Source organism: Hypanus sabinus, chromosome 24, assembly GCF_030144855.1.
Source record: "Hypanus sabinus isolate sHypSab1 chromosome 24, sHypSab1.hap1, whole genome shotgun sequence".
Taxonomy (NCBI): Eukaryota; Metazoa; Chordata; class Chondrichthyes; order Myliobatiformes; family Dasyatidae; genus Hypanus; species Hypanus sabinus.
In genome coordinates this window covers 23,642,795-23,657,470 of record NC_082729.1, presented here as the reverse complement: position 1 = coordinate 23,657,470, position 14,676 = coordinate 23,642,795, and the positions used below count along the sequence as shown (strand labels likewise).

The 14,676-nt window shown below is 54.0% G+C and overlaps 2 protein-coding genes across 2 annotated transcripts in view; both read right to left on the bottom strand.

Annotated features, from left to right (window-relative positions):
- LOC132380702 (N-acylglucosamine 2-epimerase-like) overlaps window positions 1-829 on the bottom strand; it is a 25,698-nt gene extending 24,869 nt beyond the window's left edge. Inside the window, exon 1 of the mRNA XM_059949689.1 lies at window positions 588-829. Coding sequence (XP_059805672.1) covers window positions 588-829 — 242 coding nt within the window. The remainder of the gene's footprint in view (window positions 1-587) is intronic.
- An 801-nt stretch (window positions 830-1,630) lies between these two features.
- fam3a (FAM3 metabolism regulating signaling molecule A) lies at window positions 1,631-14,463 on the bottom strand. Its single transcript, XM_059949470.1, has 10 exons — window positions 14,375-14,463; window positions 13,966-14,022; window positions 12,708-12,818; window positions 12,365-12,388; window positions 12,055-12,178; window positions 9,128-9,186; window positions 8,386-8,436; window positions 7,490-7,580; window positions 7,253-7,379; window positions 1,631-2,413 (listed from the first exon to the last, which is right to left on the bottom strand). The coding sequence occupies exons 2-10, from the start codon at window positions 13,976-13,978 to the stop codon at window positions 2,324-2,326; spliced, it is 690 nt and encodes a 229-aa protein (XP_059805453.1). The 5' UTR covers window positions 13,979-14,022; window positions 14,375-14,463; the 3' UTR covers window positions 1,631-2,323.
- Between the last annotated feature and the right edge of the window lie 213 nt (window positions 14,464-14,676).

Sequence of the window (14,676 nt, the reverse complement as noted above, 5' to 3'; positions counted from 1 at the left end):
AACCAGAGGGTGGCGAATCTGTGGAATTCAGTGCCACAGACGGCTGCCGAGGCCAAATCACTGGGTTATATATAAAGGAGGTTGATTAATCAGGGTGTTGAAGCTATCGAGGAGGAAGTGGGTTTGGAGGGACAATACATCAGCAAGGATAGAATGGCAGCAGAATCGAAATTGTCTAATTCAGCTCCTATGTATTATGGATGCTTGTCGACTGCCCCCCCCCCCCACCTCCCCCAGCAAAAAAAAAATGAACCCAACTCATACCAGGCGAAATCTTTCACAAATAAAATCTGCAGATGCTGGAAGTCCAAGCAACACACACACACACAAAATGCTGGAGGAACTCAGCATCGATGGAAAAGAGTAGACTCCACGTTTCAGGCTGAGACTGGACTCTTCCATAGACACTGCCTGGCCCGCTGAGCTCCTCCAGCGTTTCGTGTGCGCTGCCGGACAAAGGCTTTCCTTCTCAACCCTGACAGCATTTTGCCAGCTGAGCTTTTGAAAGCAGCTGCTCAAAGGAGTCAGTTGACGTCCTGGGCCCCTATTAATATTGACAAGATGAAAAGCTCTGGCATAGCCTGCACGTTGCCTTCCGAGCGCCCTGGGTAGCGTAACGCTTTAAACTGCCAACAATCTCCGCCGCTGCCCGGAAGGAGTTTTCCCCTGTGTGGGTTTCCTCTGGGAGCTCCCACGTTTCGGAGACGTGGTGTGTTAGGGATAGTGAGCTGCACACACCAGTAGTGTGGTGCTCCCCCCATACTCGGACTGTGCCGGCTGTTGTCACCAGCGAGGCATCTCGCTGTACGTTTTGATGCACCTGTGACATCCCTCAGTTCCTTCTGTGTCTCCCTCTCAGTACTCGGGGGAATTCGTTCCACTCAGCAGCTCTGGGTGAGTAAACATCTCTTCAGCTCTATCTTTCGGGCGCCGATCAGTCTGAAACTGAATCCTCGCCCGGCGAACGCCTCCAGCCGGGGGAAGCACCAGGCCAACATCGAACCCGGCGAGACCCGCGGGGGATTCGCTCTGCGCCTTCCGTTGCGAGAGCTCCGCTCGTCCGGTGGGAAGGCCAGACCGACAGCCACCCCCCCTCCCCTCCGTGTAAAGAATTTCCCACACATCCACTCATTCCTGTCCCCCATACAAAGTGGGACGGGGGAGGGAAGGAAGGAGGAAGGTTGGGGGGTGGGTAACTCCCCATGGGGTAGGATCCTACCGTGCACGGGGAGGTCCAGCGAGCGGCGATGGAGCTGGCTCACTGCTGGGAAGCAGGAGCCGGAGACGGTCACATCACCTGTGGCAGGCAGGGGAGGGGTTGCCTCAGGTTTCAGCTCGAGCCATCCATTATTGATCGAGACGGCTGTGAGCAGATCCACTGTCTGTGACCGGCCTGTGGACTCCCACGATCCAGACAGCAGCCAACACCGGCACACGGAGAGCGGCTGTGCTTGCGTGCGTGTGCATTTGTACACGTTTTGCTTATTTACATGTGTGTTTGGGCACATGGTGCATTTTTAAGTGTGCTTGTTATATATTTCAGAGTGCATTCGTGTAAAAAAAGCGTGGTGAGCGTGCGTCAAAACGTGTCTGAATGGTTATACAACGAAGCAGTAATACATTAACGTGCTTCACTATAAAACAATTTATTATCTTTAAATAGAAATGAGCGAACATGAAATGAGCAAAAATGAAATTGGCCCCGTCCTTGGGGAAGGGTGGGGGGGGGCCTATCCTCTTCCTGGGAATGTAGCAGCTCGTTGTGGAGAGAGGTGGGAGATATGGGAGGGGTGGGGAGCCCAAGGGAGTGTCAGAGCCAGCAACCGACCCAGGGCTCTGGGGAGAGTCAGGGTGGGTGGGAGGGCTGTGGCCCTGGCGGACATTCAGTGAGTGTTATCGTTACGGTCCCTGCACCATCTGGGTTGGAGACACGGGAGGCGAAGGAGGGAGCCTACTCAGGAAGGTGAGGGAGGAGGGGAATGTGAATTGGGGTCAGGGAAGGGTGAGGGAGGGGAGGAAGAGGGTGGGGGATGAGGGAGGGGAGTTGAGTGGGTGGAGAGGGCCAGACGAGGGGGTTGGGAGCCATATGAGATAAAGGTGGTGGAGGAGGAAGGGGAACTGAGGGATCTGCCCCAGGAAGGAATGAGGGGGGGGGAATGAAGGGAACTAGGGAGGGCAAGGGGTTCATTCCTCGAGGGTGGGAGCAGGTGGGGAGACGGCCCTGGAATGAGCTCCTATGGAGTCGGGTCAGCTGGACCACGAGCCACAGACCCTCCACCCGCCACTTCCGGGGTGGGAGTGGGGGGGGTGCCTGGTGTCCGCCTCACACCAGCTTGTGGGGGATACAGCCCTCGATCTCGACGGCCTCCGGCCAGCCCTCATACTTGTTGGTGCTCTTGTCGTTCTTCACGTGCTGCGGGAGAGAAAACCGGGGTCCGGGTCAGCAGACATTCTCACTGGAGGGGGAGAGGTCTTTTACTTAGACGGAGACGCAGCGCGGAACCAGCGGCTCGAGTCACACTGTCCTGAGATGAGCCGAGCCTAACCACAGGGCAATTTACAATGAACAATTAACCTTCTGCCCAGTACGGCCTTGGTCTGCGGGAGCAAACCAGAGGAAACACAAGCGGTCTACGGGGAGGACATTAGAGTTCCTGTAAGAGCTGAGATGTAATAGCGTCACGCTAACCTTGAAAGGGGCTTGTCACGTGGCCCATGGAACATCGAACAGTCCCCTTCAGCCCACCACATCTGTGCCAAACAGCGTGTCGAAGTGAACTACACTTTACTAGGTACACCTGCTCGCTAATGCAAATATCCAACCAGCCTCTCACATGGCAACAACTCAGTGCATAAAAGCACGCGGATGCGGTCAAGAGCTTCAGACCAAACATCAGAATGGGGGAAGAAATGTGACTTTGACCGTGGAATGATTGTTGGTGCCAGACAGGGCAGTTTGAGTATCTCAGAAACTGCTGATCTCCTGGGATTTTCATCCACAACACTCTCTGGAGTTGACAGAGAGAGGTGCAAAATAAAACAACCAATGAGCGGCAGCTCTGTGGGTGAAAACGCCTCGTTAATGAGAGAGGTCAGAGGAGAATGGCCAGACTGGGCAACCTGCAAGTTGTCGGGCTACAGCAGCAGAAGATCACAAACGTACCCTCAGTTGCTACCTAGTTGAGACCTGGTAAAGCAACCAGGGAGTGTACACACTTCCACAAACAGTAGGGATCCCTGTGGAACACCTCTCCGGCCAGAACACACCCTTTCCACTGCAACTCTTTAGAAACATAGAAAACCTGCAGCACAATACAGGCCCTTCGGCCCACAAAGCTGTGCTGAACATGTCCTTACATTAGAAATTACCTAGGGTGACCCATAGCCCTCTATTTTTCTGAGCTCCATGTAGTCAGCCAGGAGTCTCTTAAAAGACCCTATCGATTCACCTCCACCACCGTCAGCCAATTCCATGCACTCACCACTCTCTGCGTAAAAATCTTACCCCTGACATCTCCTCTGTACCTACCTCCAAGCACCTTAAAACTGTGCCCTCTCGTGCTAGCCATTGCAGCCCTGGGAAAAAGCCTCTGACTAGCCACACAATCAATGCCTCTCATCATCTTATACACCTCTATCAGGGCACCTCTCATCCTCCGTCACGCCAAGGAAAAAAGGCCAAGTTCACTCAACCTATTCTCAGAAGGCATGCTCCCCAATCCAGGCAACATCCTTGTAAATCTCCTCTGCACCCTTTCTATGGTTTCCACATCCTTCCTGTAGTGAGGCGACCAGAACTGAGCATAGTACTCCAAGTGGGGTCTGACCAGGGTCTTATATAGCTGTAACATTACCTCTCAGCTCTTGAACTCAATCCCACAGTTGATGGCCAATATACCGTATGCTTTCTTAGCCACAGAGTCAACCTGTGCAGCAGCTTTAAGTGTCCTATGGACTAAGACCCCAAGATCCCTCTGATCATCCACACTGCCAAGAGTCTTACCATTAATACTGTATCCTGCCATCATATTTGACCTACCACAATGAACCTCCTCACATCTGCCACTTCTCAGCCCAGTTTTGCACCCTTTGTCGATATGCAAGCCAACTCTGAAGCCCCACTGCAGGGTCAATGTAGATCTAGTTGACTATCTTTGTGACGTTCTCGTAGGAATGTCCACTACCCGTCCTCATCAATCACCTTGGCCACTGCATCAAAACACTCTCAAGGCCTAATAATGTAACATTATTACAGCCCCAGTGATCCAGGTTCAATTCCCACTGCTCTCTGTAACAAATTTGTACAATGTGTTCTCCCCATGACCATGTGGGTTTCCTCTGGGTGCTCCAGTTTCCTCCCACAATCCAAAGATGTTAATAAATTAAATGTAATTAATGATATTAATCACAATAATTAACAATATTAAGTGCCATTCATCAATTAGCATTAATTATTGTTGTTAAATGACCACCTTGCTGATTAGCATCAATTAAGAATATTCATTCATTAAAGTGATCTTGCCATTGAACATGTCCTTACCTCTTCCTCTCACTCTGCTTTCCACAGGGATCTCTGTGATTCCCTTGTCGACCCGTCCCTCCCAGCACTCTTCCCTGGAACTGCCCATTCACCTCCTCCCTCGCGTCCATTCAGGGCCCTAAACAGACCTCCTCCCAGGTGAGGCAACACTGCATCTGTGAATCTGCTGAGGTCGTCTATTGTGTCCCGATGCGGCCTCCTTCACACCGGTGAGAACCGTGGTAAACTGGGAAACTGCTCCGTCAAGCATCTCCACTCCACCCGCCAAAAGCAGGTGATTCCAGTGGCCAAACATTTTAATTCCCGTTCCAACATGCCAGTCCGTGGCCTCCTTTTGTGCCAAGATAGGGCCACCCTCAGGGTGGAGGAGCAACACCTTATATTCCATCTGGGCAGCCTCCAACCTGACGGCATGAATATTGTTTCTCCTTCCAGTAAAAACAATTGCCCTCCCCTTTTAGTCTATTCCCTACTCTAGCCTTGCTTCATCCTACCTGCCTTATCACTTTCCCCCTTCCTTTCCTTTCTGCCATGGTCCACTCTCCTCTCCTATCAGATTCCTTCCTCTCCAGCCCGTTACCTTTCCCACCCACCTGGCTTCAGCTATCACCTTCTAGCTATCCTCCTTCTTCTCCCCCCGCCTTTGTATTGCAGCATCTTCCCCGTTACGAGTGACGAACAGACCTGATGGTCAATAGGGTGCAGAGTTAACCATTGCCAACCACCCCCCCCCCCCCCCGAGAACTATGAACTATTGCTGTTGTTATGCTGCTCATGACAGAGACAGAGATAAAGCCCAGGCAAGAATATTTGCTACAGATAAGAGGCGGAGAGAGACTGTTGATTTACTGCATTATGACTCTTCCTGGATTGTTTACCTTCACTACAAGGACTGTACTTTGCTCGTTAACATTCCTTAGGAGATAACAGGAGTGGCCTGATTTGATGGACACGGTCATTCAGAGTTGATGGATAGCTGAGACCCCATGAGTGGGGATAAAAGACAGGTCTGGAGAGACACCCTTCAGACACACCAGTGGACACTGACTGAGTGTTGGGAACCCACAGAAAGGTGGGAGTTTCGGAGACTGAATCAGATCGGTCAGTAAAGCTCACAGTGTTACAGCAGGACCGGTGGGGACTTGTGTGTGTGTCCACTCATGCCAGAGTGACGAGTCCACCACAGAAGAACGGTCTAGCTGAAGACCAGAGGGGTCATAACTGAATGGCCACAACGATACAATGGATTAAGAAAGCCACAAAAAGGTTTGCCTGCCGTAGCAGTTGCTGTTACATCTTGCTCGCTCTCTCTCTGTCCCAACGATTTCAATACAACCATAACTACTTCAGCATTTATGAACTAAACTCTATACTTTCCGATGACAATTCATTTACCCCTAGATATGGATAGTGTTTGTTTATTATTGATTATTATTATTCCTACACTTTTAGGTTTATTAGTATTGTGTAGTTTACTAATAAACACCTTTAGTTTGGTACAACCAGACCCCCAACGGATTCTTCTTTCTCTGCTGGTCAGACACCCAGTTATGGGGTACATAACACCCCTTTCTTTCCAGTCCCAAATAAATATATTGGCCAAAACGTCGACCATTTATTCATTTTATAGAAACAAAGATAACTACAGCATATTACAGGCCTTTCAACGTAGTACCGGCCATGTAATCTACTCTGGAAACTGCTTAGAATTGCCCTACTACATAGCCCTCTATTTTTCTCAGCTCCATCTGCCTAGTGCCCCTTAAAAGACCCTAATGAATCCGCCTCTACCACCACTGTACGTAGTGCATTCCATGCACCCACCACTCTCTGTTTGAAAATATTTACCCCTGACATCCCCTCAAAACCTACTTCCATGCGCCTCAAAGCCATGCCCCCTTGTGTTAGCCATCTCAGCCCCAAAAAAGCCTCTGGCTATCCACACGATCAATGCCTCTCATCACCTTATGCACCTCCACCCCGCCAGAGAGGCTGCCCGACCAGCAGAGATCCTCCAGCATCCTGTGTGCATGGCTTTATATTCCTTGACTGTATTGTTAGTTATTAAATGATTAATCTTATCCATTAATCAATCAAATTGGTTAATTATGAAAAAATAGGCATCTGTTAGTCTTGACAGACCATGGATTTGTGCCTTGGAAGGTTTCCAGGGTGCAGACCTGGGCAGGGTTGTATGGGAGACCAGCAGTTGCTCAAGCTGCAAGTCTCCCCTCTCCACGCCACCAATGTTGTCCAGGGGAAGGGCAAGGGCCATGTCATCGCAGAGCAATGTGTGGTTGTGCCTTGCTTGAGGACACAACACGCTGCCTTAGCTGAGGCTCGAACTAGCGACCTTCAGATCACTAGACCAGTGCCTTAACCACTTGGCCACGCGGTTAATTACAGCGGTAACGATATTACAGGGCCAGCGATCCGGGATCAAATCCCGCTGCGGTCTACGTTTTCCCCACAACCGCACGGATTTCCTCCGGGTGTTCTGGTATCCTCCCACAGTGGGCAGTGCCCCACCCCCAGTGCAGACGCTCCCGTTTCACTGCGCGCTCCTCCACACTGGAGAGCTCCAATCCTGAACACACCTTGAACAGCTCGAGTGACTACATTCAATACCCTGGGGGCAGAAGCAGTGCAGGTGCCCCCAAGGGGCAGGGGAGGACTCTGGGGGAAACGGGAGGGGGCGGGAGGTTCACGGACCTGCTCGAAGGGACTCTTGTTATCGATGCCTTTGGCCCCGACGAACACCCAGCTGTCGCGAAAGCCCAGCGTGTGAATGGCCTTGCTGCCCAGCTCGCTGAATATCCGCTTTGCCTCGTCGTTCATCCTGCGGGCAAATAACACAACGCACAAACTTGGCCAAGTCACCAACAACAGCAGAGTGGTGAAACGAGAGTGGGGGGGGGGGGCGGGCCGAGAAACAGAGGGGAAACTCACTTTGTGGCTGGGTCGTCGTAGGAAGCCACGAACACCAGTGTCCCCTCATAGATCGGCCGCAGGAACTTCAACAGCTCCGTAATTCCCGTATCTGGAATCAGAGTGCAGTAGGGACAGAGAACACGTATATCTCCTAACTCCCACTGTCCGCACTCTCAATGGGACCCCACGCCTTCCTATTCACTCTCAAGGGACCCCACCGCTTCCCATTCACTCTCAATGGGACCCCACCCCTTCCCATTCACTCACACGGGACCCCACCCCTTCTCATTCACTCTCAATGGGACCCCACCCCTTCCCATTCACTCTCAATGGGACCCCACCCCTTCCCATTCACTCTCACGGGACCCCACCCCTTCCCATTCACTCTCAATGGGACCCCACCCCCCTTCCCATTCACTCTCAATGGGACCCCACCCCTTCCCATTCACTCACACGGGACCCCACCCCTTCTCATTCACTCTCAATGGGACCCCACCCCTTCCCATTCACTCTCAATGGGACCCCACCCCTTCCCATTCACTCTCAATGGGACCCCACCCCTTCCCATTCACTCTCAATGGGACCCCACCCCTTCCCATTCACTCTCACGGGACCCCACCCCTTCCTATTCACCCCCACTATCCGCACTCTCAATGGGACCCCATCACTTCCCATTCACCCTCACTATCCACACTCTCAATGAGACCCCACCCATTCCCATTCACTCTCACTGTCCTCACTCTCAATGGGACCCCACCCCTTCCCTCTCACTGTCTGCACCCCTATGGGACCCCACCCCCGTCCCATTCACTCCCACCGTCCACACTCCCAATGGGAACCCACCCTTTCCCACCATCTGCACTCCCACGGGCCCCCACCCCCTCCCATTCAGTCTCCCCTGCATCGGGCCTCACCTCCAGCCCACATGTCGAAGTATTTGGCATCCATCAGCTCTCCCGTGACTCCTGGAAATAACGTTTTCAGACCATTAGCCCTGCTGTTACAGCGAAGTGATCGCATTGTGTGGTGGGCCCGGAATTCAGACCAGTAGATGCAGCAGAAGTAGGCCATTCAGCCCATCAAGTCTTTTCTGCCCCTATCAAACCCATTCTCCTGCCCTCTCCTCATAACCTTTGACACCCCAACTAATCAAGAACCTGTCAACCTCCGCTTTAGATATACCCAGTGACTTGGCCTCCACAGCCGGCTGTGGCAACAAATTCCACAGATTCACCACCCTCTGAATAAAGAAATCTCTGTTCTAAATGGATGTCCTTCTCTTCTGAGGCTGCGCCCTCCTGTCCTAGACTCTCCTACCACAGGAAACATCCTCGCCACTTCCACTCTATTCAGTCCTTTTAATATTGGACACCCACCCCCAATTCCTCTAAACTCCAGCGAGTACAGGCTGAGAGCCAACAAATGCTAACCCTTTCACTCCCGGGATCACTCTGGACCCTCTCCAATGCCAGCACATCCTTTCATAGGTGCCAAGCCATAAACTGCACACAATACTCCAAGTCCCCGACAAAGGCTCCATGTGGATTTATCTGGCTGGGTGGGTCGCAGATTGGAGGCCTTTCACTAAACTGGTGTGAGTGACAGTGACAAACCGATTACCAGGAGGGAGGATGGTGCGGCGTTTGGGCGTCTTACCATTCACAAGCGCGATGTTGAGTCCACGCCCGACGTTGTTCTTCACGCTGCTCATGAACCTGGAACCAAAAGTGACCCTCTCATCAACCAAGCTGGCGAGGCAGGGCGAGGGGTGGCAGGGAGGGGCGAGACTGCTTTACGGGTGTGGACTTCAAAATGGCGGCAACTTCCAGATGGCACCATTCTACCGTCTCCGTCGAGGTCATTGTTCACAATAAGTTGTGTCTTTTTTTAAGTTCATAGGGATGGTTTTGGGGACAGAGAGCGGAGTTAGGGGTCTGGTCACAGTTTCTGAGGACAGACAGCGGTGTTAGGAGTCAGTTTATAGTTTTGGGGACAGAGAGCGGAGTTAGGGGTCTGGTCACAGTTTTTGGGGACAGACAGCGGTGTTAGGAGTCAGTTTATAGTTTTGGGGACAGAGAGCGGAGTTAGGGGTCTGGTCACAGTTTCTGAGGACAGACAGCGGTGTTAGGAGTCAGTTTATAGTTTTGGGGACAGAGGGCGGAGTTAGGGGTCTGGTGACAGACAGCGGTGTTAGGAGTCAGTTTATAGTTTTGGGGACAGAGAGCGGAGTTAGGGGTCTGGTCAGTTTTTGGGGACAGACAGCGGTGTTAGGGAGTCAGTTTATAGTTTTGGGGACAGAGAGCGGAGTTAGGGGTCTGGTCACAGTTTCTGAGGACTGACAGCGGTGTTAGGGAGTCAGTTTATGGTTTTGGGGACAGAGAGCGGAGTTAGGGGTCTGGTCACAGTTTTTGGGGACAGACAGCGGTGTTAGGGAGTCAGTTTATGGTTTTGGGGACAGAGAGCGGAGTTAGGGGTCTGGTCACAGTTTTTGGGGACAGACAGCGGTGTTAGGAGTCAGTTTATAGTTTTGGGGACAGAGAGCGGAGTTAGGGGTCTGGTCACAGTTTCTGAGGACAGACAGCGGTGTTAGGAGTCAGTTTATAGTTTTGGGGACAGAGAGCGGAGTTAGGGGTCTGGTCACAGTTTCTGAGGACAGACAGCGGTGTTAGGAGTCAGTTTATAGTTTTGGGGACAGAGAGCGGAGTTAGGGGTCTGGTCAGTTTTTGGGGACAGACAGCGGTGTTAGGGAGTCAGTTTATAGTTTTGGGGACAGAGAGCGGAGTTAGGGGTCTGGTCACAGTTTCTGAGGACAGACAGTGGTGTTAGGAGTCAGTTTATAGTTTTAGGGACAGAGAGCGGAGTTAGGGGTCTGGTCACAGTTTCTGAGGACAGACAGCGGTGTTAGGAGTCAGTTTATGGTTTTGGGGACAGAGAGCGGAGTTAGGGGTCTGGTCACAGTTTCTGAGGACAGACAGCGGTGTTAGGGAGTCAGTTTATGGTTTTGGGGACAGAGAGCGGAGTTAGGGGTCTGGTCACAGTTTTTGGGGACAGACAGCGGTGTTAGGGAGTCAGTTTATGGTTTTGGGGACAGAGAGCGGAGTTAGGGGTCTGGTCACAGTTTTTGGGGACAGACAGCGGTGTTAGGAGTCAGTTTATAGTTTTGGGGACAGAGAGCGGAGTTAGGGGTCTGGTCACAGTTTCTGAGGACAGACAGCGGTGTTAGGAGTCAGTTTATAGTTTTGGGGACAGAGAGCGGAGTTAGGGGTCTGGTGACAGTTTCTGAGGACAGACAGCGGTGTTAGGAGTCAGTTTATAGTTTTGGGGACAGAGAGCGGAGTTAGGGGTCTGGTCACAGTTTTTGGGGACAGACAGCGGTGTTAGGGAGTCAGTTTATGGTTTTGGGGACAGAGAAGGGAGTTAGGGGTCTCGTTACGGTTTTGGGGACAGACAGCAGTTTTAGAAGTCAGTTTATAGTTTTGGGGACAGAGAGCGGAGTTAGGGGTCTTACGGTTTTTGGGGACTGAGATGAGAGATGGAGGTTCAGTTATGGTTTAGGGGACCTCGGAGTCCAGATATAGTTTTTAGGATCAGAGATGGAGCAGAGTTAAGAATCAGACAGAGAGGGAGAGGGAAGGAGGGAGGAATGTTTGTAACACCCTGGTTAAAAGTTTTACAGCTATTCAGCCGGTAGTTAATTTTAGCAGTTCTCTGAGAGCAGCTTGTTCTGCTTTTAGCCTGTTTCAGTTTGAATTGAGATAAGAGGCTTGTTTATCAACTGAGGAATGTGGTTCCAGCCATCAACGTGGTGGAACTGAGAGCAGGTTCCAGAGAATGTGGGGTGGAGGTGTTTTGGTTGGCTGGGAGCTGGGGAAAGACAGGAGGGAGGCCGTTCCAGTTGCACAAGGTGCTTTGTGCAGACGAATGGCTTCTAGGAGGAAGGGCCAATACTCCCGTGGGGGAGCTGGTTTGCTTGAGACAGATTTTAAGTGACCTTCAGAAGGGGGTGCATTGCCTTCCCACAGACCGAGGGTCCACCAGATCAAGATTGGAGCTCCACCATGCACGTGTCACTGCATAAGGACCATGGACCCCTTTTTGTTTTTTTTTTCCTTTATTAACTTTTGCTGAAGTTAACGTTCTTAAACACACTTCTTGTTAATTGTACGCAGCGCACAATCTGTTATTTCTTGCCAGAGGGTAGTAAACCGCACAAACTGGGGTCTGGACGGGCAAGACATCCCAAGCTCGCGGACTTGGCGGGACCAAAGTCATGGACGAAGCCTGAGAACGGACAATAGCGAGGGGCTGATGAGTTGCGTTTCCAGGGGTGCCCAGTTAAAAGGGGGTTTCGTGTAGATGGGGAAGGAAGGGATGTCGCGGAGGGTGAGCGGACAGTCGTGGGGGGTGGTCAAAAGGGTGCGACGGATATGGGGAAGAGGGAAGGGATAGAGGAGAATGGGATGGGTGGGAGGGGGAAGGGAAGGCATCTAGGGGGCACGTAGTGGAGGGGTGGGGAAGGGGAGGAAGAGAGGAGGGGTGATGGAACGGATGTAGAGGGGATGGGGGACAGAGGTATTACTCACACTTGGTCCTCTATGCAGAATTTGGGGCCGATGACGTTGGCAGCCCCACTGACGATACGGAACGCAAAGTGTTTCTCCGGACACGGCATCGGGAGCCCGCACTTGTACTTCCGCGGCTTCGACTCTGCACAGGGCACAGGACAGAGGTCGGGGTCAGTGGGACGAAGCTGTGAGGCGGGAAACGAGGGGTACTGTGGCACAGGCCCAGGGGGGGGGGAGAGGCAACGGAGGCAGGAGGCGGACGGCAGGGCAGGCAGCCCACTCAGTCCCTACCCGCCCACCCCCGCGGCTCCTCGTGCTGCTGGCTTACCTGCGGTCGGTTGATCCAGGGGACCTGTAGCGGGAGGGAGAGAAGACGTGAGCTCTGGCTCGTGGAGCCCAGCCAACCCACCCACCGTCACAATCAGCCTCCACCTACACCCGGACCCCCTCGCCCACCACAACCCCCCGAGAGGACGCCACACCCCGTCTCCTGGCCACACCTGAACTCAGGTGGCAGCCGAAGATAGTCAGCTTGGGTGGCTGGGGGGATGTGGGTGAAAGAGCAAGTCAGGTGGGGGTGTACAAAGTGCAGGGGATAGGGTTAAAGAGGGGAGGGGAGAGAGAAGCAGCTCCCGTCCCGAACATCCCCCCCCACAACGCCCCTGCCTCACCGCTCAGGAGCTGCCGCAGCTTGTTGTAGGTGCTGCCCTGGCCGGAGAGCAGGCTGCCCAGCACCCAGAGGACCCCCAGCAGCAGCACCAGCACCACCAACCGCAGGGGCCCTGAAACCAGAGGGAAAACAACGTCAGGGGCAAGCACTCTCCACGCCCCCACACTCCAGACCCCGTCCCGGGGGGACAGCATTGAACCAGTGCTGCACCACAATATCCCGATTTTATACACTGACAGACCGTCCCCACTGGTACCGTACCCCGGTGTCACACAGTGACAGACCCATCCCCACCGGTACCGTACCCCAGTGTCGCACAGGGACAGACCCGTCCCCACCGGTACCGTACCCCAGTGTCACACAGTGACAGACCCATCCCCACCGGTACCGTACCCCGGTGTTACACAGTGACAGACCCGTCCCCACCGGTACCGTACCCCAGTGTCACACAGAGACAGACCCGTCCCCACCGGTAACGTACCCCGGTGTCACAGAGTGATGGACCCGTCCTCACCGGTACCGTACCCCGGTGTCACACAGGGACAGACCCGTCCCCACCAGTACCGTACCCCAGTGTCACACAATGACAGACCCATCCCCACCGGTACCGTACCCCGGTGTTACACAGTGACAGACCCGTCCCCACCGGTACCGTACCCCAGTGTCACACAGAGACAGACCCGTCCCCACCGGTACCGTACCCCGGTGTCACAGAGTGACGGACCCGTCCTCACCGGTACCGTACCCCGGTGTCACACAGGGACAGACCCGTCCCCACCAGTACCGTACCCCAGTGTCACACAATGACAGACCCGTCCCCACCAGTACCGTACCCCAGTGTTACACAATGACAGACCCATCCCCACCGGTACCGTACCCCGGTGTCACACAGGGACAGACCCGTCCCCACCAGTACCGTACCCCAGTGTCACACAATGACAGACCCGTCCCCACCAGTACCGTACCCCAGTGTTACACAATGACAGACCCATCCCCACCGGTACCGTACCCCGGTGTTACACAATGACAGACCCATCCCCACCGGTACCGTACCCCGGTGTTACACAATGACAGACCCATCCCCACCGGTACCGTACCCCGGTGTCACACAGTGACAGACCCGTCCCCACCGGGACTGTATCTGTGTTAAACAGTGACAGTACACATGTAAACTGGCCACAGTGAAGAAGGTAGCGATCTTGCCCGCGTACTGAGGGAACAACGTGAAAAGCAAGGGACGGGCTAAAGTGCTCACTCACCCGCCAGCCTCATCGTGGCGCCTGGGCGGACGGCTGAAGCCTGCACCAGCAGTCAACCTGTGGGGCAGACATCACAGGTCAGATGTGAAACAGGAGAGACCGCAGCAGCCGAAACCCGGGGCAACACACCTAAAGGATCATCAGCAGCGAGGCGCCATCTCACTGCCGGGGAGGGGAGCCGGACCGGACCGGACACGGTGCCACTGGCCCGGGGGAGTGAGGGGGCAACTCCAGACCCGATGCCCCAGGCGCCGATCCCGCGGGGGGGAGGGGGGTGGTCCCGGGGGAGGAGGGCCAGTTCCGGTCTCGGTGCCCCGCGGGGGTTTGATACGGCTGGAGTGGCGGCGGCCCCGACCAGTCGGCGAACCGCCGGCCGGAATCCGGCCCGCTTCCCTCCGCTGAACGGTACCTCAGCCGGCGACGTCTGCGCTTCGTCCTCCTGCCAGCAGCGGGACGGAAGTGACGCCTCCTTCCTTCCCCGCCACCCGCCATTGGTCGGCGCCCGAGGACCGTCGTCCCATGGAAAGCAAGCTGGGGGCGGGACCGAGTCACCGCCCCCCCCCCCGACTCGGATGCGAAGCAGCGCCTCCCCGCGCCCCTGCGGCTGGGAGGTCTCATTGCGTCAGGCCCAGGGAGTCGAGGAAGATAACGAACCCTATGTGGTAAAATTTGTTAACTACACGGCTGCAGTACAATAAAATACATTATAAA